The sequence below is a fragment of the Pholcus phalangioides genome, unplaced genomic scaffold (assembly GCF_987345545.1).
Source record: "Pholcus phalangioides strain wild (caught in Gottingen) unplaced genomic scaffold, Ppha-v1.0 ptg000017l_1, whole genome shotgun sequence".
Classification (NCBI taxonomy): Eukaryota; Metazoa; Arthropoda; class Arachnida; order Araneae; family Pholcidae; genus Pholcus; species Pholcus phalangioides.
In genome coordinates, this window is record NW_028301610.1 from 40,038,596 (window position 1) to 40,063,197 (window position 24,602).

Consider the following 24,602-nt stretch of genomic DNA (forward strand, 5'->3'; position numbering starts at 1 on the left):
ATGAATCGGTTAAGAACACTGGCATTATGGCCCCCATTCAGTATTGAGAGTCTTGTGAAAAATCTGATTGGAGGACCCTGTTAGATGGGGGGGAGGGCATGACTTGTGTACTGAAGGAGGGGAATGGGGTTTTTTGAGTAAAAAATGAAAAAATAACCCCTCCAGGCCTGTCATTTGGGGGGGGGGGTCAGGGAAGCTGTTGCCCCCTTTGAAAATACACTAAAAATGGTATATATATACATACATTCAGTACATGTTCTTTGCCCCCACCCCCCCCTGGAAAAAGTTTAAATGACGGCCATGACCCCCACCTCCCCGAGGAAATCCTGTGTATGCATGCCTATGGTCCCCTAAGCAGAATGTGCCAAAATCTGTGATGTACATCGCAGAACAATTAGCGCTACTGCAGAACAGTTTGGAAGAAATTTTAGAAAAAGTGCAAAAAAACACCATTACATGTATGGGGATTTTTACCGCAGAATATTTCCAATCAGCTGAGGGCTCGTCGTAGAACAGTGCTAAACATTCTGCTTTGGGGCCTATGATTAGAAAGTCAAAAAACCAAAAAAAATCTTTTTTTTCATTTTCTAAGAAATTTAAACATGCAAGGGGTGATTCAGAAAAGATGGGAAAACTTTAAGAGGTGGTAGTATACATAAAAACAATTTTTATCAAAGAATGCATGGTCTACAATGGAACGGCAGCTCCACAAACGTTAAAACAGCATTCCTGTTGAATTTTATGGGGAAAAAAAGAACGCTGTGTGTGCAAATAATGGGTGAATGATGAATACTTCAGTTTTTCAGCTGCGTAAATGACACGCATGTCGGCTTTTTCAGTATTGCTAAAGTGCGCCATTATCCTGTACGTTACGTTACAACTGTTAGAACGGTTGCACACTGGACCAACTTCACAGGGCTGGTGTCCACGCCTTTTATTCCCTGTGACACAGATTTGCATATGATTTTTCCCTAGGTTACATTTGCATACGATTTTTCCCTAGGTTACATTTGCATACGATTTTTCCCTAGGTTACATTTGCATACAATTTTTCCCTAGGTTACATTTGCATACGATTTTTCCCTAGGTTACATTTGCATACAATTTTTCCCTAGGTTACATTTGCATACGATTTTTCCCTAGGTTACATTTGCATACGATTTTTCCCTAGGTTACATTTGCATACGATTTTTCCCTAGGTTACATTTGCATACATGGTGTTCTTTTTCAACAGGAATGCTGTTTTAACGTTTGCAGAATGGCCATTTCAAAACGTGCTATCGCGTTTGCGTTTCATGTTAGACCACGCATTCTTTGATGACAATTGTTTGTATTGGTGTGTATTATTACCTCTTAAAGGTTTTCCCATCCTTCCTGAATCACCCTGTGTAAATAGGGGATTTAAAATTGTGGCAAAGACATTCTGGAAGTACACTTATCCTAGAAAGACATCAGTGAAACGCCTATATAACAATACTCGAGGAAATGGAGAAACTTATTGTTATAAAGGAGTTATCAGTATAGATGGAATATATTAGCACACAATGAAAAGTGCATTGGGACAAGAGAGTAATATCATCATATAAGAGATTATCATTATAGAGGGTATTGTTGCATAGCAGCGGTTCTCAACTGGTGTTCTGCGACTGGTCGAGGAAAATAAAAAAAACCCAGTAAAATTGAAACAAAAAATAATTATTAATATTTTTAAATAATAAAAAGAGATCAGTAACTTTGAAGAATAAATAAAAAATGTTCCTACAGGGCCGGCCCATAGAAATTATAGACCAGAAAGGGCTCTGTGACTCAAAAAAGGTTGAGAATTGCTGTTGTATAGGATTTTCACGGTAAAAAAGAAGGAAAAAACACCTAGATGGAAAGCGATCATATTGAAATTGGAAAAATGTCTTGGGGATACTTACGAATTTTCAATCAGGGGATAGGCCTACTCATTTTTTCCAAGTGAATTTAAAAAAAATCTATTGATGTTATTACTCTGATGTTAATGTTAATCTAATATTAATATAATTTATATAATAAAGTTTATTATTAATCTATTTAACTCATTTTAATCATATGCCAACATTACAAATATAAATGATACACATCAGAGATACAAATATAAGTAGGAAATGACAAAAAAAAATTTCCTACTATTTTAAATTTATTTCATGTAAACTTCTGGATGCAGTTTTGTGATGCTTTGTTAGAATAATTTTTCTCTTACATATTCAAGTATCTATCAAAACTTTGTCAGGGTATTTCATCAGATTGAAATGTGATGATTCTGTTGTGAAATTTGTCTTTCTCAATTCACGTGCACTATTTTTTTCCTTCAGAATATTTCATTTCTTCATAATTTTATGGATTTTCAGTTGATCATAGTCGAGTTCGCTTGCAAAGGGGTAGTCATGATTATATAAATGCAAGTTTAGTTGAAGTTCCAAGTGCAAAGCGCTCATATATTTTGACTCAGGTGAGCTATTTATTTCTTTCTTGTGACATAGCTTTTGATGCATTGCGTTAATTTTTTCATGCTATTTTGTGTTATTTTGATATAAGGGAATAAGATGCAATTTCTTATAAGCATCTCTAATAACTAAAGGTGTCAAGATTAATTAAACTAGATAGTATTTCAGTGATGTAAGAAAGCAAAATTAATTTCACATTTTCAGTAATTACATAATGTGGTGTCAATTTCTTTTATGGATCTAATGCAGAAGCATGTTACACATATCAGATTCTATTGACTTCCATTATTTATTATAAGATTTTGTCTGATTCTTATGATTTTATTGGTGATCCTTTTTGATTTAGGGCCCATTGAAATCAACAACTGGTCATTTTTGGCTCATGGTCTGGGAACAAAATTGTACAGCTATTCTAATGTTGAATAGAGTTGTGGAAAAAAATGCAGTGAGTGGATTTTATATATTCAGCATATATTTTTAAATGTTTAATGTTCTTTTTCTTTCCTTCAGCATGATTTGGAAAGCAGTCATGCAGTAGCCCATTAAAGGTGATGCTTTTGTAGATGGTTTTCTTTGTGAAATCCAGATAAAAAGGCCACAACAGACGAATTGTTCAACAAGGCGGTTGAGAAAAAAAACAAAAAATTTCTTCTAAAAATGTGAATTTCAAATACATCTAAAAATACAGCAACCCGAAATATAAGCAATTTTCATGAAAAAATTAAAATCTACGAGAAAAATATGGTTTTCCTCATCTAAGTAGGGATAGTTTTTTGATTTGTTCCAACATGAGAGAGATTATTGTATTTCTTTTTAAACATGTCAGTGACACCTGAGGGTAAGCTATTCTATTTATTCGCAACCATGCCTGAGAAAAATACACAACTATGTTACCTGGAGTGGTCCCTTACTAGCAAAAACTGGTGCCCTCTAGTTTAAGCATTTGGATGATGGCATAACAATATTTCATGTTCCATCATATCAATCCGTCATTTGATGCGTAGTTGATGCGCCACGGTAGGAATACACAAACGCGTAGTGTGATTATGTAACACTTTTCTGTCGACGTGAAATGATCCAGTTCGGTTCATGCGCCGCCAAAAACTTATGTTGGAATGTTTTTTCCCTTTTTATTCTCTGTGCACATGGAACCGCTCGGCCCGACGCAATATGTAAATCGTCGGCGGCGTGCTCCCACCCTCACGGAAGCTCGGCTTCATACTGTAGGCTGTTTTTTTTTCCACGTGTATGTCAGGATTGTTTTTTTTCTCCCTGAGATTGCGGGTTGTTATTTGTTGGCTGTTTTATTTATTTATTTTTTTTATGATCGTAAATGAACTTGTTTTTTTTCCTTGCAACTTTTATGGAATAAAAGCTAGAGTTCAAAATGAACTTCCGATCGTTGTTTTTTTTCTTCAGCTCAGTCGGCACGCTCTGGACCCCAACAACCAATACCTTCTTGTAGAGTAGAAGTCCTTCTGCTCTAGAAGGTATTGCAACAACCCACTTCTAGGAAAACCCGGCTTTATGGTAGCATGTATCCTGTGATTGTATGTAGGCGTATTTAGAGTCGTTGGAAGTCATTAAATTTTTGTACTGGGTATTTTTTCTGGAGGACTTGAGAAATAAATATCTTAGAAAAAAATTTTCTTAATTTTTGCCGAAATAATTGCAGCCTTTCGGTCCGTAAGTGAGCAAAGCTTCCTCTGATTACTGTCAACCATATGCAGAGATAGACTTGGAGGTCTGGGGGGCACGATGATGATGTCAATTCATATATGCATATATACATTAGATCAGTCAACTTCACCTTTCACGTTGCGCCCCCCCCCACCGTATCTCCGCCCATGCTGTCAACAAAATATTTATTTAGGAGTGATGTGAAGTGCTTGTACAAGGTTCTTTAAAGAAAGAAAACAAAAAATGAGTAGCAAGTGTGTGTACTTTTAATTACTTGTGGCTGAAAAATCCCTTTTATCAAGATTGGTTGCTGAGTGTGCCAGACAAAAATGCCGCCAAATGCAAGCTGTGCTTCAATGGGTGAATCGGCGCTGAAATCCATTGAGCTTATTATATTACTGGAGGGAGTATGATGCAGGGTCATAACTGGGATTTTTGTATTGAATTATCGAATTCCGAATTGGTGGAGGCGGCAAGCCTCCACCAATTCGGAATTCGATAATTTTATAACGGTGTTCACCTAACAATTGCCACCCGGAGCAGTTATTCCCCCCCCCACGCCCTCTAGTACCGGCACTGGTATGACGTCAGTGGTGAAAACGTGTCACGTGAAAATCACGTGACGCGTTGAATGTCGGCGCATCTCCGTTATTTTCTAATGGCATCCATAGTTGTTTAAAGGAGTTTAAAACAATAAATGAAAGAAATAATTTCAGTATCGATGATATGATTCCAAAATTAATGAAAGAGATAGTTCCAGAATTAATGAAAGAAAAAATTACAGAATCAATGAGAGAGAATTCCAACATTAATGAGAGATAATTCCAACGTTAATGAGAGATAATTCCAAAATTAATTAGAGATAATTCCAAAACTAATAAAGCAATAATTCCAGAATTAATGAAATAATTTTAGAATCAATAAAAGAATTTCAGCATTAATGAAAGAAAGAATTTCAGCATTAGCGAAAGAAACAAATCCAGAATTGATAAAAGCAATTATTCCTTGAGTAAGAAAGAAATAAAATTAATGAAAGAAATAATTTAATCTTTTTCTATCTTTAGAAGAGTTCCTTTTTTTTAGTCTTTAAAAGAAAATTAATTGCAATATTTAGAGACTGAACTACGTTTCAATGAGGAAATTGACAGGCACGAACTGTGGTATTCAATGTGTCATATGTTTTGTGTGATATATTTGTGTATGTGGCCTCCTTTATTCATTACGGATGATGTGAAATAAAGTAGGTAGAAATGTAATCTCTGAAAGTTTTAATCAAAATTAAATATGCGCCTATTCATGTGAAAAATATGCGTTTGTAAAAAAAGTCCTTGAATTTTTAAGTTTTACCTTGAAAAGTGCTTGAATAGTCCTTGAATTTTTTTTTCGTTGGAAGAGTACGAACCATGATCTAGTTTATGGATTATGAAGTGAAAAAGCATAGGACCTTGGACACTTCCTTAATAAGGAAGTGTCCAATTGTGACATCTATCCAATCAGAAAATTCCCTGTTCACCATAACCAGCTGGTGACCTATCTTACTACCACAGTTCTATCCAATTCAACATGTTTCCCCCATTCTTATGTATATGCTTTAAGAGTTTACCATGTTGGACCCCATTGACTGCTTTTTAGATACCCATATAGAATGTTGCCATTTTTGTCTAAATGTGAGCATAAATGTTAAATTGTAAACACAAATGCAGTCATGAGCACTGCATTAAAACAAATTTATAGAGCTGGATCATTTATAAGTATAAGGGCAGCTTTTAATAGCAGGATAATTTGGTTTTGTGAACAGAATCATTACAGGGAGCTTAGAGCAAGGGGGCCTGCAAAAACTAGAGACAAGATACTCAAATACATTTAGATTAGTAAAGATTTGTTCTGAAGTATTATTTCACTTGTTTATATATATTATCTCTAAAATGACTAAAGTACTTCCAAGTTAAATATAAAAAAAAAGATCAGAAACATGAATGTGTTTTTTCTGCATTTTCATTAGCCCAGATACTTCAAACTGCATTAAAAAATAGTTTCAAATTTTTGCTAATATCATGAATCTTTGCTACAATGATACTCAATTTAATGATAAATTCTTCTATACAATGTTAGTTTTTCAAATCTTATTAGGAATCGTGTATAGTCCCTAATGTTAAACTCCTCTTGGTACAACAATATCCTTTATCTGGTGATATTAGCAATCAATTTAGAAAAGATGGACAGTGATGATAATGCTGCCTCTCGATATAATGATAATCCCTCTACAACAATATTTTTTCCTAACCTGCATAGTACCAAACCTGCATTCATGGGATTTCACTGTGTATGATGCTAGTGTCTTAAAGAACTAAATAAATGATACAAATACGAGAATAAATAAATACAATATAAACAATATTTTTAATATAAATAATAATAAATAACGTGATCCTCACGTATTCCCAAGGGATCAGCATGATCCGTCCAGGGAATTTGTTAGTGTTAGTACTTAGTAGACATCCATGCCCGAACCGGGATTCGAACCCAGACCTGCACAGTGAGAGGCTAGTTCCCTAACCACTCGACTGCCAGGCGGCATAAGGTTGATTATAAGTTCCCACACTCTGGGTAGTTTGTCTTGAAAACTAATTATCTCTTGCCCTATAAATAGTTTTTCTCGAAAACTGCTTATCCGAATAGTCAAATTTTTAGGATATCTTAATGAGACCATGGGAGAGAGATGTATGAAATAAAAAAGTTCAATTTTTGACCACCAGGGGAAAGCGTTACTTTTTTTTATTGCATTTTCCTTTTCTCCAAACAGTGTCAGACTGAAACTGCTTAGACCTATGTAGCACTCGTTTTGGAGAACGTATTCCATTGAAACTTGGTATATACGCTATATGGACCATGGGAAAATTTAAAATGCAATAAAACAAGGGTCACTTTTTTACCTGGTGGTTGGAAATTGAACTATTTTTCATAAATCTCTCTCCTATGGTCTCCTTAAGATATCCTAAGAATTTGGCTGTATTCAGATAAGTAGTGTTTGATAAAAACTACTCAGATTACACAGGAACTTCAATTATAATCACCCTGTACATTGGCAGTTAACATGTCATACTTTTGAACTGTCACACATGTATTACAGATGTAACCTTCCGGTCTCACAATAGTTTGTGGATTTTGGCAGACTACCTTTATCAAGTGACCCCACTAGAACTTCTAGTCTAGAATTACTCTACTGCCACTGTCTCTCTAATGGAAGATTTTCTGTTTTACCATCTGTCAGCAAAATTTATTACTTTACCAGTGCAGTTCAAAATTTAGTGGCTCTCTCTAAAAATGCAGCAAATACAGTGGAATTTATCCTTATCTGCTTTTGTTCTTATCAGACTTCAAAGTTTTAAATGACTTCAAGGTTTTGTAGTCATTTTTGGGACACCCTATGCATATAAAAAGGAAAAATAAACACAAAAATATGAATTTTTGATGGACAAGGTTACTGCCACTGTGGTGGTCGAGTGGTTATAGTGACGGACTCGTGATGCGAGGATCCGGGTTCGAACCCCACAGTGGTGGTCGGCTGAAGTTGGTTTTCTGTGGTTCCCAACTTCAAGGTGCAAATTCGAGCCGATCTCCCCGTTAAAAAGTCCCGCCACAGAGAGCAACAGTCCTACAATGATAAATCATTCAATCATAACACTTCACTCATAGTTAGAAAAACTGGTGGCAGATGGCAGCACTACACATAACAAGCATTACAGAGAAACACAAAAAACTTCACATCAGGTTTCACTACACGTACACGCACTTTCCCGCATGTACCGATTCGTTGGGGTTCCGTGGGGGGGGGGGGTGCATGTGTGGTGTAGCAGTAGTAGGTAGGGCCTCCAAAAAAAAAAAATGGTTCGGGGATCCATGATGTTCTTAAGAGTCAGCCACCTCATTGGGCAATTTGCCTGTTGTGGCGTTGTATTTGTATTTGTATTAAGCTAGTCTCATGCTCCAACAAGCTATGCATATTGTTTATGCATACGTGATGTCTCAAAAATCACATAACAATAATTTTTGGGTGATTTTTCCGGATGTTAAAAAAAAAATAAATCCATTGGTGGAAATTTTCAATGGGCCAAGTACATTTTTGAGAGTATCGAGTACAGTACCAAGACTCATTAGGTTTCTTAATTTGTTATATTTGACCCTCAGGGTACTCCCATCATCCACAGATGATGAGCATAGTAGCCTGCTGTCATCATCCTGTGATGATTTCGAATGTTTTCTAAGATGAAATTCTTTAAATGATTCATAGATGGCACACGTTTATATATTCTAGTTTTTTTTAATTTATTTCTCTATTCTCTGACAGGTTTGCTTCTAGTGTGTGGGATGGTTGTAAATTGTTGAGTAGTTGTAAAGTGTCTGCCTGCTCAAGCACTATTTTGTCGATGATTGTAGGTTCGAACCCAGATTCTGTGTTTTTGTCACACATTTTTTTTCAATTGTATTCTATTTGGAAAGTGAGTACCAATCAGACAGAGTGGACCCCGGTGTTATAAGTGTGTGGGTTTTTCTCACTGTATAATTTTTCTTTTGATCTCAGGGAGTTAAAGCTCTTGCTTAAAGGACCGTAAGTTTTGAGTTGGAAATATGGTGAATATGAACTTTGAGGGCTTTTATCAGAGGGCAGCATCAAGTTGAATTTTTAGAGGGTATTTAAGATGGCTTACAGAAGAAAGTACCTCCAGGAAAAATGTGATTTATTACTTGAAATTTAGTAATAAAATTCTGGGAAATTTTTTATGTGAAGATGAATATACCCTGCATCACGCATCTTGGCTGAAAAAATTTGAACGAAGTGAAAAAAATTTTAAATGAAATTCAAAAAAGTAAAGAGTTGCTTACATTTGTTTTTAATAAATATTTTAAGTATCAGAAATGCAAATTTTTTTTTTTTAAAAATTCCAAAAATTGAATGGTTGTGTCTGAAAGGGATAAAACACGAGGTCACACTGAATTCAGTAATTTTTCACCATGCAGATATAAGCTTCAATTCTGTTTTGCTAGTACCTTGTCCTTTGTAGAGTTTTGCTATTTATATTTAAATGTCACATATTATAATCATGAAAATTTGATGTTGGCCAAATGTATCCATGTTGATTATGGTTCTTTACTCAGATTAAATTAAAAAATATATATAATTTTTTTTTTCAGGTAAAATGTCATCAGTACTGGCCTGCTGGTGAGGCAAATGGAGGAAATGATCAATATGCATTGAGTGATGTTGGTCTACTGGTATCATATGAGAGTGAAGAAAGCGTTCCAAACTATACCGTCAGAAAATTCACATTGCTTGATTTTCAGGTGAATTTATTTCCATTAGCACCTCATGAACTTTCTTATGAATTGAAGTAATAATTTAAATTTATATTTTCATACTGGTTGTATATATATACATTCAAGCCATGTTATTGTGACTACCTCCTATTTTTTAAAATCAACTGCATGTATCTAATGAAATAAGGCAAGAGTGGCGAGCTTGGTTAGTGCAAATATAAGGTGATATGTGAGCATTCTAAGTCATTACTGTCACAAGTTAAACAAGCTATTTGTCATATTTTTAAATTAACAAAATAGATTATCAGCTTTTCAGCCAAGCATCACAGTATGTCTGCACTGTTAATCAAATACTTGGTTGCTAGTGTTGTTTAACTTTTTACCGCACAAAGGTAAGATACCTCAGCCCACAGTAGATAGAAGAAATATATTTAATCACTTTCTCTTCCTTCTTTCAAGACTTTTTATTGGTAACCCTATGAACGGAATTTAATGTTTCTTCCTTTACACACAACACCTCAACATTTTTTAAAATTTATTTTTCTCCCTTTCTATGGTTTAACAAGTAAAAAAACAGTATTTTATATATGTAGGGAAAGGGTGACTTTAAGAGATGGGGGAGAGGATGTATAAATATATATATATATATAAAAAACTGGCTTCACTCATCATTTTTTTTTTGTTTCCTATATGTTAACAGTAATATCAGTTGAGATTTCTCATATTTCAACTGTACACTGTCCAAATTTGTTGCCAAAACCTGTATGCAAAGGGGTTAAATGCACCATAACTAGACAAATTTCATTACTGCGATTAACTGAAATAAAAGCAATGGAGCACTATATGTTGCTGCAAGAAGTGAGCATCTGATGATGAGATGTGAGGGCTGATCAACACCCTGCAGTTGAGCAATATAATATCCAAATCTCTTAGGATATCTGGTGTTAACATCAGAGTTTCAGAGCACCTGCCCATGGTAGGTGTTAATGAACTCATTGCTGCTGCTATTTTTCATAAAACACAAGAGTTTGAGTATGTGCAAAATTTATAAACTTATTTAGTGTCATCGCAACATAAATTTTCCATAAATTCTTCTGTGTTAAGAAACCATTTCCGTATTGTTTAAATTTTAGGCTTTAATATTGCTCTTGAAAATAACTGCTAGAAAATACTAAGCTTATTCATAAAATTAAAATTTTAGTTGATAAAGACATGAAAAAAGTCAGAATTTTGTGAAAAGTTTCACCATCGCCGCAACTAGTTTATTGATGGTTAATCAAAAATTGTCAACCAATTCCTGAGAATGAGTTAAGTTTTGGCTGAATGCAAAGAAAAATGAAAATAATTTTCATATCTAAAATATTTATATAAAAAAAATTATATTTAAAAATAAAATGTATAAAAATTTCAACAGAGAGCAACAGTTAGATGGATTAATGTAATTCATGATCACATAATTTGAGGTAAAATATTAACTCTAGTATAACAGTGACAAAACAGAAATGCAAAGAAAGCTAACACTTTAAACTTTTGGAAGAGTTCTGCAAAAGTAAGGATTTTTGATATTATTCATTAACTTTTGACCGAAAAAGAAATATTTATAAATTCATATTGTGTTTTAGGCTTAAAAAAGTAAATTACTGATTTCTTCAACTTCAGCAACAGGATAAGTCTGGCAGCAGAGTTCTGACATTCATTGATTTCTTTAACTAAATTAAATGTGGGCATATACAGTGAAAATAATCCTATATAAATACCCTGTATAATGATAACCATCTGTATAAATGATATTACTCTCTGGTATCGTGCACTTTTAGTGTTAATTTTGAGTGGCCACTTTATTATAACCATCTCATCAATATTTTGTTGAGCTACTACTTTTGTCTTTAATACAGCATTGATTCTTCTCAGCATGGACTTTATGAGATATTGATTAGTTATTTGTGAAATCCAAGGCCATGCTTGATAAATGGCACTTTCCAATGATGAGATTGAATGATTGTTGATCTAGATCGGGGTGGCCAACCGTTGGCCGGCCTGGGAGGTGATTTTGTACGGCCCGTGACTAGGTAAAAACACTGTATTAAATTGTTTTTCTGATCATTGGTTTGAGCTAGGAATTTCAACAGCAGACTTCGTGATTAACAAACAATTTACATTCATTATTTCTAGTGACAGTAGTAATTTGCTATGTTCTCACCATACTACCTTTTCGAACACAAAACTGCTTATGAAGCATTTTTTTCCACCACCTTTTTCTGTTGGTGGCCTGTATTTGTAGCTGAATGCATATTTGGTATTCTACTCACTGTGATGGAACTTTTTTGAAGTGGATGCCAACTCACAATGCCACCTTGAAACCTCAACTGAGTATATGTAGGTTACACAGACTCTAATAATTCCAAAGAGCAAAACCGAGAGTTTCATACCCGGACACTATGATTATTTGTGTCAAAAACAGAGACGCATTCATCTTTTAACTTCGACATGGCAGATTGGCGACATTCTGCGGTGAAGCAGACAGACACTTTTTCACACCCACATACCAATAATCTGTTTAAAAGAAGTAACTTATTTAATAAGAATACATGTATCGCAAATCTGGTTCCGTGTAATCTTATGGAGACACAGGAGAACTAAGTAATGGTGAGTGTATGCATTCTTTCACATCTAGTACTCTGCCTGGTCCATATGAAGCTTGTCTATCATATCTTAGTACTATCACATGTTTTTACCCATTCTGGATGGTCAATACTATCTATGTAACTGCTTTTGGCAAGTTTTCCATCCCAATAATAAAATTCCACTCAAACTCTACCGGTGCATGAATCAATTTCTTGAGCTTCTATTCGACCCATGGGTTGCCGAATCAGAGGGAAGGAAAAAATAGTAATTGCAGAAAAATATGGTAATGTTTTATCTGTAAAGTTGAAACTATGGATGTAATTGGACGAAACTAGTTTATTGATGGTTAATCAAAAAATTGTCAACCAATTTCTGAGAGTGAGTTAAGTTTTGGCTGAATGCAAAGAAAAATGAAAATAATTTTCATATCTAAAATATTTATATCAAAAAAAAAAATTTTATTAAAAAATAAAAAAATGTATAAAAATTTCAACAGAGAGAGCAATGACTTGCAGAAAAAACAGCAATTTTTTATGCATTGCATCTAAATGGGAACACAACCAAATAAACAATGAATAATGTACCAGTTTAATGAAGAAGTGGAGCCCAGGGTAAAATTTTAATAACTAAATTGCCCTTATTTTACCATATTACTTATGGTTGAGACAAATTTGCAAGTCGTCTGGATCATTTTACTAGTGCTGCTGGGTGTTGTTGCAGGTGTGGCCCGCGACACTGCAGCTGACTATTATGTTGGCCCTCAAACAGTGAGAAGTTCGCCACCCCTGATCTAGATGTCTGTGATGGAGCTTTCAACTTCATCCCACGAATGCTGAATGGGATTGAGATCTGGGGATTGTGAGGGCCATCTAAGTAAAGTAAATTCTCCTTCATGTTTATCAAACCAATCCTGTACAATACCAGCACTATGGCAGAACACATCTCATTGAAAGTAGCCATCACCATTGGGATAAACCATCAACATAACAAAATATACTTGGTCAACAATGATGTTTAGATATAATGTCTTATTCAGACATTCATGAACACGCAAAGCCTGCCAGAAAAACATTCACCAAACCATTGCATTGCCTCCACCAGTTTGAAAGGTTGTAGCAATTCACTTGTCATTCATGATTTCAAGCTGTTTATGCCAAATTCTTACCCACCCATCTGAATGGTGTAACTGAAAATATGATTCATTCACATAACTTGTTTCCAATTATCCACTGTCTAATTTTTGTGCTCTGATTAAATTTGAGATGGTTTTTCTTGTTAGCTGCAGACAGCAACAGTGTTCGAACTGGCTTTTGACTTCCATATTCCATATGATGCATTGTGCAGTAAACAGGGCGTTCAGAGATTCTTTGAGACGATCCTTGATTAAGATCTGCTGCAATATGCTGCACTGTTACTGCTTTGTTGTCTTTCACAAGTCTGAAGACTTTCCCGTTCTGCCTGAGCATTCACCAGTCTATGATGACCACAAGTTGCATGTTGAGACCCAGTTTTTTCCTGACAGTCCAGTCTTTACATGCTTTAATTACAGCTGCTCTTGAACATTTCACAAATGTGGCGGTTTTGCTGATACTTGCTCCATGCTCCTGCAATCATCCCACGTTCAAAGTCTATCAAATCATGTTTTCTCTCCTCATATTTTTACAAACAATTCACCTATTTCAAGAACTAAGCTTCCCTTTGTCATACTAGCTTAAACCTCAAACAGCAACAGTGTGATGCCATAGCTCATTTGCTTAAAACTGTCAGATGGTCATAACAAAGTGGCCACTCAGTGTATATTCCATCTATAATGATGACTTTATAGCAATATGCCTCTCTGGCCCTCTTGTTATATAGGTGTTTCACTGTACTTATTGAAATTTTAGTCACCATTTTTTTTTATATTCATAAATTTTCAGTGATTGCTATTATATGATCTGATATTAGCTAGAAATTATTAAATAAGTACAATAATCTTTTAATGTTTAAGAAAGTCAAAAATTCCTCTACTTTCACCATAGTACATCTTAGGATTGTTACACTGCCTTCTGGGCATTTGCATGCTTAAAGTTGATACTACTGTAGTCATTTTGTCGAAGTTGAGACTAGCCATGACCCTGATAGTATCATTTTTCTTGTTTCTGTTTTAATGTAAACATGGCCAATCTGCTAATATTTTTCACCAAAGAGGGAGAAAGAGCTATGATTTGATTTCTCTGGTTGAAAGGTGTGCCAGGGGTTGTGAAATTCATCTGATGCTTACAACACAATAAGAGGACAGTTCTACTGTGTAAAAGTGTGTACTATCAATAGATTGAGAAGTTTAATGACTTTCTTAATTATTTGACTTGATGGGCGAGACGCCCATCAACTTCTACCATTAGATAAGAAGATTCAGCAAGCTGGAGAAATGGTACTGGTAAACCGGCAAGTTACTATCAGTTAATGTGTTCTTTGCAGATTAGTCATGGTTCTGCCTATATAAAACCTTTTTTTTTTTAATTAATTAAAAAAGTAATAAAGTGCAGGTAATTTTTTACTTTCTCTTGTAATCATTCTGATTTCTCAATAACAAATTTCTTGGGTTGAAATAATTTTGAATGGAATCATCGATTTTGTTATATGGAAAAACTTCACTTTACTATCTTATTAGTCCATTTTTTTAAGTTTAATTTTTATTGGATGAAAAAATACATATAAATTACTTTTTTTTAACTTGAAAATAACTTTCACAGACTGGAAAATCTAGGACTATTTTGCAGTTCCATTATACTACGTGGCCAGATTTTGGTGTTCCTGAATCTCCAGCTGCATTTTTGAACTTCCTTTTTGCTGTGCGTGATGCAGGAGTTCTAAATGACAATGTGGGACCAGCTGTTGTTCACTGCAGTGCGGGTATAGGACGTTCTGGTACCTTCTGCCTTGTTGACTCCTGCCTTGTTCTTGTAAGTAACTATCGAAAGTAAATATCTTCAATTTTATGAAAATTTCTTGAACAATATATGAATTAAGGCATTAAGTTTACTGGTAATGCCGCCTTTGTTTACAAACACATGCTTTTGAGAGCTCTCTATTTTTTGTGAATATTAGACGAATCTTAACAAGATATTGTATGATAGGGGTTATATTCTGAAAAATGTAAGTGCCAAATACATAAAAATTATAAAATTTACATAAATTTATCAAAATATATAATGTAAACATAAAAAGCATATGTAACAAATTGACATAACAAAAGAACGATCGTAGGGACATCTGTGAGTCAAAAAGTGAAACAAACAATTTAAAAAAAAATCTGGGAATATTGAATGTGAGAACTGTAAAGGTACCATTGTGGACAGGACTGAGGTTTATCAATGCAAAAAATGTTACACCCTGTTTGTGTAGGAACAAGCGAGAGTGCTTTCAGAAGAATGGCTAAAGTAAAAAAAGATGCTTATTTATGCCCCAAGTGTGAAAGTGTTAATGCGGAGGAAGCGAAAAAATGAAAGCAGGCTTTGATGAGAAACTTGACAAACTGGAAAAATCATTGAGAAATTTCAACAGGAGATGAAAAATGATTTTACTGTGGCAATCTGAAAACTGTCAACAAAACAAGAGGAGCTGAACAAAGAAACAGTTGACATAACAAAGGCAATAACTTTTAATTCACAGTGTGTTGAAGATCTTAGGAAAAAGATATGTGAAATGAAATCATACATTGAATCAAGAAAACATTTATTTTCTGGATATCTTGGGCTGAGAAAAAAACCATCTATCTCTCTCCATACATTGAATGTTAATGTAATAAGGAAATTAAATCAGAAAATTGAAACCTGAAAAAAGAAGTAAAGGAGATCAAAATTAGAATAAATGACAGAAAACAAGAGCAGGAAAAACAACATTGAAATAAATGGAGTTTCAGAGATGCCTTCAGAGAATATCATAAAAATTGTGAATGCAATAAAGCAAGAAATAGGAATACAAGAAAGCACAGAAATAGAGAACTTGCATAGAGTACCCACAAAAATTGAAAATAAAAGCAAACCTATAATAATAAGATTTGCAAGTGAACACTCAAAAACACTGGATACAAAAAGCAGTCTCAAGAATTGACAGCTGATACAATAAACCTCAACTTCACATCCAACAGAATATATATAAATGAACATCTTTCACAGGAGAGCAAACGCTTGTTTTTCCTGGCCAGAGAGTTTAGAAAGAGTAACGACTTAAAGCATGCTTGGGCAAAAGATGGAAAAATTTTCCTCTGAGACTTGATGAGACTCTAGAATTATAAGAATAAGGGATGAGGAAGACCTGAAAAAGTTGATTGCTGATGAACAATGAAAATGATATACTTGTACCAACAACAACCTACTCTAGAGGAAATATGTGATGTAAATAATTTTTTTAACTATTCCGTAAAAAGCAGCAAGAACATTAATATGCTCATCTTGAATGTACAAAGTTTAAAATCCAATTTTGATAATTTTCTGGTATTTTTGAGGTCATTGCCTCAACATATAGATATTATATGCTTGATGGAAATATTGTTAGAGGAGAAGATGAATTATTCAATGATGACATTGTTAATTGTGATCGTTTGAATGATTATCAAACATATTTTAACTGTAGAACATATAAAAAATTGGGGGGGGGGGGTTCCCATTATGTATATTAATAAATCAATCAAAAGCCTCGAAAAACCTCGCAATTTAATAACTGCTGAAAGCTTGTGTATTAACCTGCCAGATTGTGATATCCATATCTTATTACTATACAGATCTCACTCGTATACTATTTCACAGTTCAATGAGGAGTTCAAGGCCTTTATCTCAAAAACAAAAAAAAGCATGTTAATCACTGGGGACTTAAACATTAATATATTAGAGAATAATAATGAGGTAAATTATCTTGACATAATGACTGTAAATGGCTTCATTGTTTTACAGGAGTCTGTAACCAGAGAATTACATGAAAGAGGTACTTGCATTGATCATGTTTTCTATAGATCAAATAAAAATACTTCACAACAATTCTCTGTACTTAGAACATACATTATTGATCACTATCCAATACTTATTGGATAGTTACATTTATTTTTAAGATCAAAAGAGTATTAAAAATAATAAAGAACACTATAAAACAAAAATAGATTATACCAAATTTAAAAGATTTATCTCAAATGTATAATTTGGAAATGTTTTCTCAGAAATGGAAACCAAACAAAAACATAAATGGTTTTTTGATATTATCTCACTAAATTCTAACCTCTGGACCAAAACACAACGGTGTAAATGTAATAGAAAAAATGAGTGGATTACTAAAGATCTCATACTGAAAATAAATACTAAAGGAAAGTTATATAAAAAAGATAGGAAATATCCCAACATACTTGCATATAAAAATGAATATAAGAACTATGATAAAATGTTGAAATTTCAAATAAAAAAAGCTAAACAAGAATATCTGAAAAACAAATTTATTGAATGCAGTATAGGCAAGCGAAAATAATGGAATTGCATTAATACTTTTATACTAAATAAAAATAACAGAAAGCAAATACTCCCAATTCATCATGATCCTAAAAATTTAGCAAATGACTTTAATGAGGAATTCATTGATAGAACCTTGAATGCCAATACTATAGGATACACATGCCAACATGAAAGTATATATAATATTGTAAACTCAATAGCAATTATAGGTATTGATATACCTACTTTAAAAAAATTAACAAATGATTTAGATGATTGTTTAAAGCAATTGGTTACAATGGCTTAACACCAAAAATGCTAAAAATAATTTTATTCTATCACATTGAAGTACTAAAACACCTAATTGACTCGAAAATCAAAGAAAGTTACTTCTATGACGAAATGAAATATTCTATTGTTTACCCAATTTAAAAAAAAGGGGACCCTAATAATATGAACAATTACAGACCAATTTCAGTTCTCCCGATTTTTTTTCTAAATAGAGAAACATATGAACAAACAAGCTGTAAATTTTCTTAATCATAATAATTTTTTTGCACCAAATCAGTATGGATTTCAACAGAATAAAAATACAGAAATGGCAATAATCAAACTTTTTCAATACATGGATACAATAATAATAAACATTCTATGATAATCTATCTGGATTTAAAACAAGCATTTGATGACGTTGATCTAAATATACGAACACAACAGTGGCATAAAGATGGTGTTCGAGGAAGTATTTTGGAAAGGTTCAAAACTTATTGTAAAAGGCAACATGCAGCAGAGCGGGAACTCCACGACAAAAGATAAGAGCAGCGCATTCAAGATATTTTGTTTTCGCTGCTCTGCTCGCTTGTGTGTAATTTCAAGATGGCCATCGAAGGGCTTGTTTTCGCTCTTATTAAAAAGCGGTAATGAGGTAAAAAAATGTCACCAGAATCGTTAATAAGTTCTCGATGTACTTCAATAAATAAATGGTGTGAATGATCAATTGGAAACAGCAAGTACCGAATAATTTTCATACATTTCCCGTCAAACTTTTTTCGTGCGCACGTACTTAACCAATCATGCACCGTGTGTGGGAAAATGTATTTGAGTAGTCTAAATTAAAAATCATGTATGTTTCTGGGGAAAAATTGGCAAGTTTTATTTGTTTATTTTCTGTGTACCGTCAATATTTCCATACTGGAGAAGCATACCAAATGTTTTTTGTGCTGGATTTTTGAGTGTCAATAATTACGTTTCTTGTGTAAAAAAAAAAATTAAACAAACAAATATTTATATAAATAAAGCTATTCGAGCAGGGGGGGGAGGGGATTTTCCACTTCTACCCTGCCGTCTATGCTAATAATAAAAATTTAAATGGTGGGGTGGGGGGCTTGGACAAACTTAATATTTTTCTCAATTTTTTACTCATAAATTTAGCAGAGAATATTATTGATCTTTCAAGAAGTGATCGCACTCAAGTGCCGTGGGAAATGATGCAAGGAGGAAAGTGACCAAAATATCAGGAATATTTCCGTTATATAGCGATATTCACTCACTATTATTTCTAAACTGTTGTCTGAGCAATGGTTTTTATAATTATGAAATTTTTAAGCATTCTTTGATTAAAAAAACCACACTGATTACAAGTTTCTATTTGATACTCTCTGCTATAGTAAACGCCCCACTATGTGTGCTATGTTCCTTGCGCACAGCTATATTTTCATCTCGCTTCTCTTCTGTCTCATTTGTCGCTTTACTCGCCACTCCCACTATGTTCTCAGCCTTAGGAGTTACTACACAGGATTATTTAAAATGGAACTTGCAATGTGATAAATTAACTAATAAAATCCAATTTTATATAGTTTTACTTTATAAATTAATATATTTAATAGATGGAGATTTTTTAAAGGACATCTTTTATGCATGAATTTATTCAGTTATAACCTATAGACTATGTGCCTGGGGTGGGGCTTACCTCACCAGTATTACAAAATTAAATAACACATACAACAAAGCACCAAGAACACTAATAATACAAACATAATACTTACGATAACAATATTAATTGTCATACATTGGATATTAGACAGCTATACATTTACAGACTTAGAAATTTTGTGTTAAAAAAAAACAATATTGGTTAAAGCAGAAAACAAACAGAACTTCGGCAAGAATCAAACATGAATTTGAAGTCCCAAAAACAAATAAACACCTTTTCCAAAAATGTTTTTTGTTTACTGCTCCAAAAATAGTGAATTCATTTCAGTCGACAGCTCATAATTGTGACAATAAATATGACGCTTTCATGTAAAAGCGTACAAAATTAGGAAAATATATTTTAAGATTGTTTTCATAGAATGCAATATAAATAATGGGAAATATTGGGATAATTTAATCATAGTTGAAACAAAGATATTTTTCACGATGTCATGGTACAAAAAGGGTATGTATGTGTATATGTTTCTCTTTGAGCATGTACATATTTATGTGTATATATGAATAATATTGTGAAACAAAAAGGTATATTTATTCCATAGACTCATTATTTATGCAAGAAATATCGTAATTCAACAATTTCGGATCTTATAATTCAAATTTTTAGAGGGCATAAATTTTTGAAATATTCATATCTTATTATTAACATAACGTACTGTACTTGGAAAATGGCAGCAAAATATAATTTAATCCATAGGGCTGCCTGGAAGGACGTTATGTTCCTTGGGGCCCAATATGACTATTGTATTCATGTGTTGTTCTTTCTATGTGGTTTTTGTTCTGTCTTTTATATGTATTTTGTGTTTGTTTTTGCAAAAAAGGGGTCTTTAAGATATCTAACTATTTTAGTAATAAAATCCACTGATTTAAAAATGTATGATTTGTTAAAAATGTTTTTAAATATTTAACTTGGATCTTACAACTGACGTCCACTTGTAGCTTCCATTTTATTACTATATTTCAGTCATATGACTTATTCATTTATATGACGTTTTGCCAATGTTTGAGCATCATGTAAACAGGGTTTCACTGTATATTGTTCCTTCATACTGTCTGATTGTTTGAACAGTGTATGAACTGCCATCTCATATATTATTCATCCACTTAATCCTTATTTGTGATTCAATGCATCCTATGTTATGCTAGAATGTTTCCTATTCATTAATAAGCGAGGAACATGCTTAATGTTCTGTTACAGATGTCCCCACACGCTATACATGTTTGTTAAGTTTTCAAAAACTGTTGCTAAAATCATAAGTTAGTAATCTAATTAGTTTAAAAATTATGTATATTGTTTTCAGATTGAAAAGTCTGGTCAAGATTGTATCAACATCAGAGATGTTCTTCTAGACATGCGAAAGTACCGTATGGGTTTAATACAAACACCAGACCAATTAAGGTTCTCATATTTGGCTATCATTGAAGGATGCAAAACAATGCTGAACAAAGAAGAAACTATAGTGCCTTCAAAAATAAAAGAGGTGATGATATTTATGGAGCCATTTTATTTATAATTATGTCAAAAATTCCATGAAGTGATTCGTATTAAAGTAAGGAGTCCTTCACCATAAACACTTTTTCTGTCTTTATCATTAGTTCAGAATACTGATTATTGTGTATACCTATGTGTAAGCTGAGTAATTTTGTTAGAAAATTTGTTGCTATATAGAGTGTGAGTGCTTATACATATAGGCCTACGAGTCAGTTTTTGAGAAGAAAAAAAATCCAACCCCAGTTTTTCCAAATATAACCTGGATGTCAAGATGGCTTTACTTTCGTGGGCCAGACAGAGCCTGTTTTCTAGGTTGTGTCTGGCCCATGAAAGTAAATACATCTTGACATCTTATTGGCTCCTGGGTCAAGCAATGCATCGAAGCTCATCATGCACCAAGTGGTCCCCTAGCAGTGCCCCAGTGAGTCCATGCCAGTAGATAGTCTGCATGAGACTTAGTTTCTAAACAAAGGTATCGATCTGTATGATAAGTATACCAGTTATTGGACCACAATTTATAGCATTCTTGCATATCTTTCTCAGAGGTCTGAAAGAATTGTGTTTTCTTGTCTTCTCAACTTGAAAAGTGGTAGTCATTGATTCATTAGAAATTTGTTACTGCTGTCTTGGGGTGTAATGTAAGCTAAATAATGGGAAGAAGAAAAATATTTTGGAAAGGTTCTGATTATTTTTTTATTGCAATTTATATATCTTAGAAATTATATATCTTAGACATTTGTTGTCTAATTTGTTTTTTTATGTGATCTATGTTTAAAAAATTAAACACTGGTGAAATCAAGCATTCCCACAATTTACATTTTAGCCTTTCTGATCAAATTAGTAAGAAATGTTGGATACAATATTATTTCATATTGATGTTATTTTTGCTTAGAAACATGATGGTAGTCAAACTCAAGGGCCAAGTTTTTTTTTTCACATGATTAAGAAAAAATAGGCTGAAAGTGCACCTTATTATCCCTTATCGAAAATTCTCGAAACTACTGTATTTTTCTTTTTCCATGCTTTATTAGTCCCCTTACAAAATTAAGTAGAGCCACCATGTATACCAATCTTCTTCCAAATTATGAGTATCTAAATCAGTGGTTCTTTACCAGAGGTGCGGGAAAGCATCGTTTTGGGATGAGAGATGGTGAAAAAAATTGTAACATGTTGAATGACTATTCGGGAAAATTGAAATGATGGAAAAATTCTAATTTTTCAATTTTTAAAAAAATACCAATGAGATAATACCAACATTTTGACACCTTGTTTTTTTAGCTCTCACTCACAGAAATGTGAAATTTGAATGTTCACAGTTTAAAGGGATTTAGAACACTCTTATATGCAGTTTTTAAATGCTTTTGCAAGTTTCTTTTTCTGTTAATGGTATTAGTTCCATTTCTTCTTTATCTTAATTCTATGAAAATGATAGTAATTTATTAAATTATCTTACTGAAAATGCAAATCAGTACACGCATTCAAATGTAATTTCAAAATTCTGATTTATAGAAAAATTCTGGCTTGCTTAGTTGGAACAATTTCCAAAATTAGAAGAGACAGCTTTGCAAACACTTCTACTTCTTATCAGGGCTGGACAAATCTCCAAAAATATACATGCCCAACTTGAAATAATACATGCCAGTATCAATATTTTGTATAGCAGCAAGGAAAGTGCTTAAAAAAAAATGTGTTCATTCAAAATTTTTACATGCTGTGAGCATGTCGGACAATAGATTTGTCCAGCCCTTGTTTTCATAAGTTTTGCTGATGCAAACAAAAAGTGGAAACCACTTGAATGTGAGTGATGATATATGGGTAGCCCTCAACCCCTTCAAAAGGAAAAACCTCATTTTCAAAATATTATGAAAAAGCAATAACAAATTTGTCACTAAAAATTGACACACAATTTTAATTTTGTTGGGTTCATGTAATAAATCTGTGTGTGTGTATTTTTTCTTCAATAAAATAATCCTGCAACAATCTCTGGAGTTTAGAATTTTTATAACAATTGGTGGATAATAGTTGATGCAATCACAATTGTAAGGAACTAAATTTTCTGACAAATAGGCACCACATTATTCAAGGGAGTGCGGGATGGGAAAAGGTCAAGAACCACTGGCCTAAATACTGTCAGCTTGATTACAACCACCTCTTATTTTAAATATTTTTGAAAAACCTCTTGCTAGAACTAGGAACAAAAAGATTTTTGAAAAATTTGCAATATTTTAATAAAATCTCTTTGTTACTAAAATAGTCCCTAAATCACAAATCACCACATACACCAGGGGTCTTCGACCTTTCACACAGTGTAAGCCACATAGAAAACTTCAAATGTGGCCTGCATACCAGTAAGCTATACTAATCATATGTTATATCACTATCTATATTAACCCATTTCGGCCAGTGAATTTGAGGACACTGAAGATTTGGCTTTGCATAATATTTAACCTTGCAGCTAGATGTTGTATGTTTTAGCATGTGCAGATGACAACCCTACACAGAGATTGGCATTGAAAAAATTCTTGAGAAGCCATTTTTTTTTTCTGGATAAGAAATGACATCTTATGACTGACAATGAGTATCGTCATTATATTGTTATTTTCATGCAAGTTATTCTTTTGTAATTGATTACTTAGATTATAGTTTTTTTTAATGTGAATAACTAACATGATTCAATTTTATTTCACTTCAACTTTTTTTTCAAATTGTCGTCATATTTTGCTGTCCTCAATTGTGGACACTTGTCGTCCAGTGTCATACTTCCTGTTGATGTATTTAACAAATCTCTTGGAACATTCTTAATTGGTGTGATTTCAACACAATGTCCCAATATCGAAATGGAATTCAAATTGTATTAAGGTGCGGGCATTAACAGGTTAGTTAACATTCAGCTGTAATAATCATTTAATTTCCAAAATGACCAGCAGCATCAAAAGAGCTCAGCTGGCCACAGGTGGCAGATGAACTATGTGTTGAAGACCCCCAACCAACACTGTTGATATATACAATAGCATTTTACTCTTATGTCAACTTGAGAGAGATCTATGCTGGCACAATAGGTCTGATTGTATGTTTTAAAATCTGTTCCAAAATGACGTTTTTTTTTCTTTCTCCCAATACACGAAGGTATTTGAATAGCAAGAACAGATCAATATTATAGTTGCATGCAATAATCAATGATTGAAAATATAGGGTCAGTTTTTTTCCTTACATGTTTTAAAAATGTGTAAATTTACTGTTAATTGTATACATTACAACAAGGGTCTTCATCCCAATTTACGTCATGATATACTTTATAATTTTTTCATTTACCGAAGGATTGACTCGCAAGAAAAAGGTCTCAAGGGTCACCTTCAAAAAAGTTTTGAAAAAATTTTCTCTGATTCTAATCATTTAAATATACGCAAAAATATTTTTTAAAAAATCCACGAATTATCATGGGCCACTCAAAAAAAATTTGAATATTAATATTTTGAATGCCAATAGAAGGCCAAAAATGAATTTAAAAATCCTGCAGTGAGATTAAAAATCCCCCTTAGAGCGACATCATTACAATAACAAATGATCAGG

General features: G+C 33.3%; 1 protein-coding gene across 3 annotated transcripts in view; it reads left to right on the forward strand.

Annotated features, from left to right (window-relative positions):
• LOC149073061 (tyrosine-protein phosphatase non-receptor type 2-like) overlaps positions 1-24,602 on the forward strand; it is a 60,373-nt gene that overhangs the window by 12,609 nt on the left and 23,162 nt on the right. For all 3 annotated transcript variants that reach the window (XM_089247158.1, XM_089247159.1, XM_089247157.1), the window contains exons 3-7: positions 2,376-2,476; positions 2,818-2,916; positions 9,345-9,494; positions 14,828-15,037; positions 20,842-21,021. In XM_089247158.1, coding sequence (XP_089103284.1) covers positions 2,376-2,476; positions 2,818-2,916; positions 9,345-9,494; positions 14,828-15,037; positions 20,842-21,021 — 740 coding nt within the window. The remainder of the gene's footprint in view (positions 1-2,375; positions 2,477-2,817; positions 2,917-9,344; positions 9,495-14,827; positions 15,038-20,841; positions 21,022-24,602) is intronic.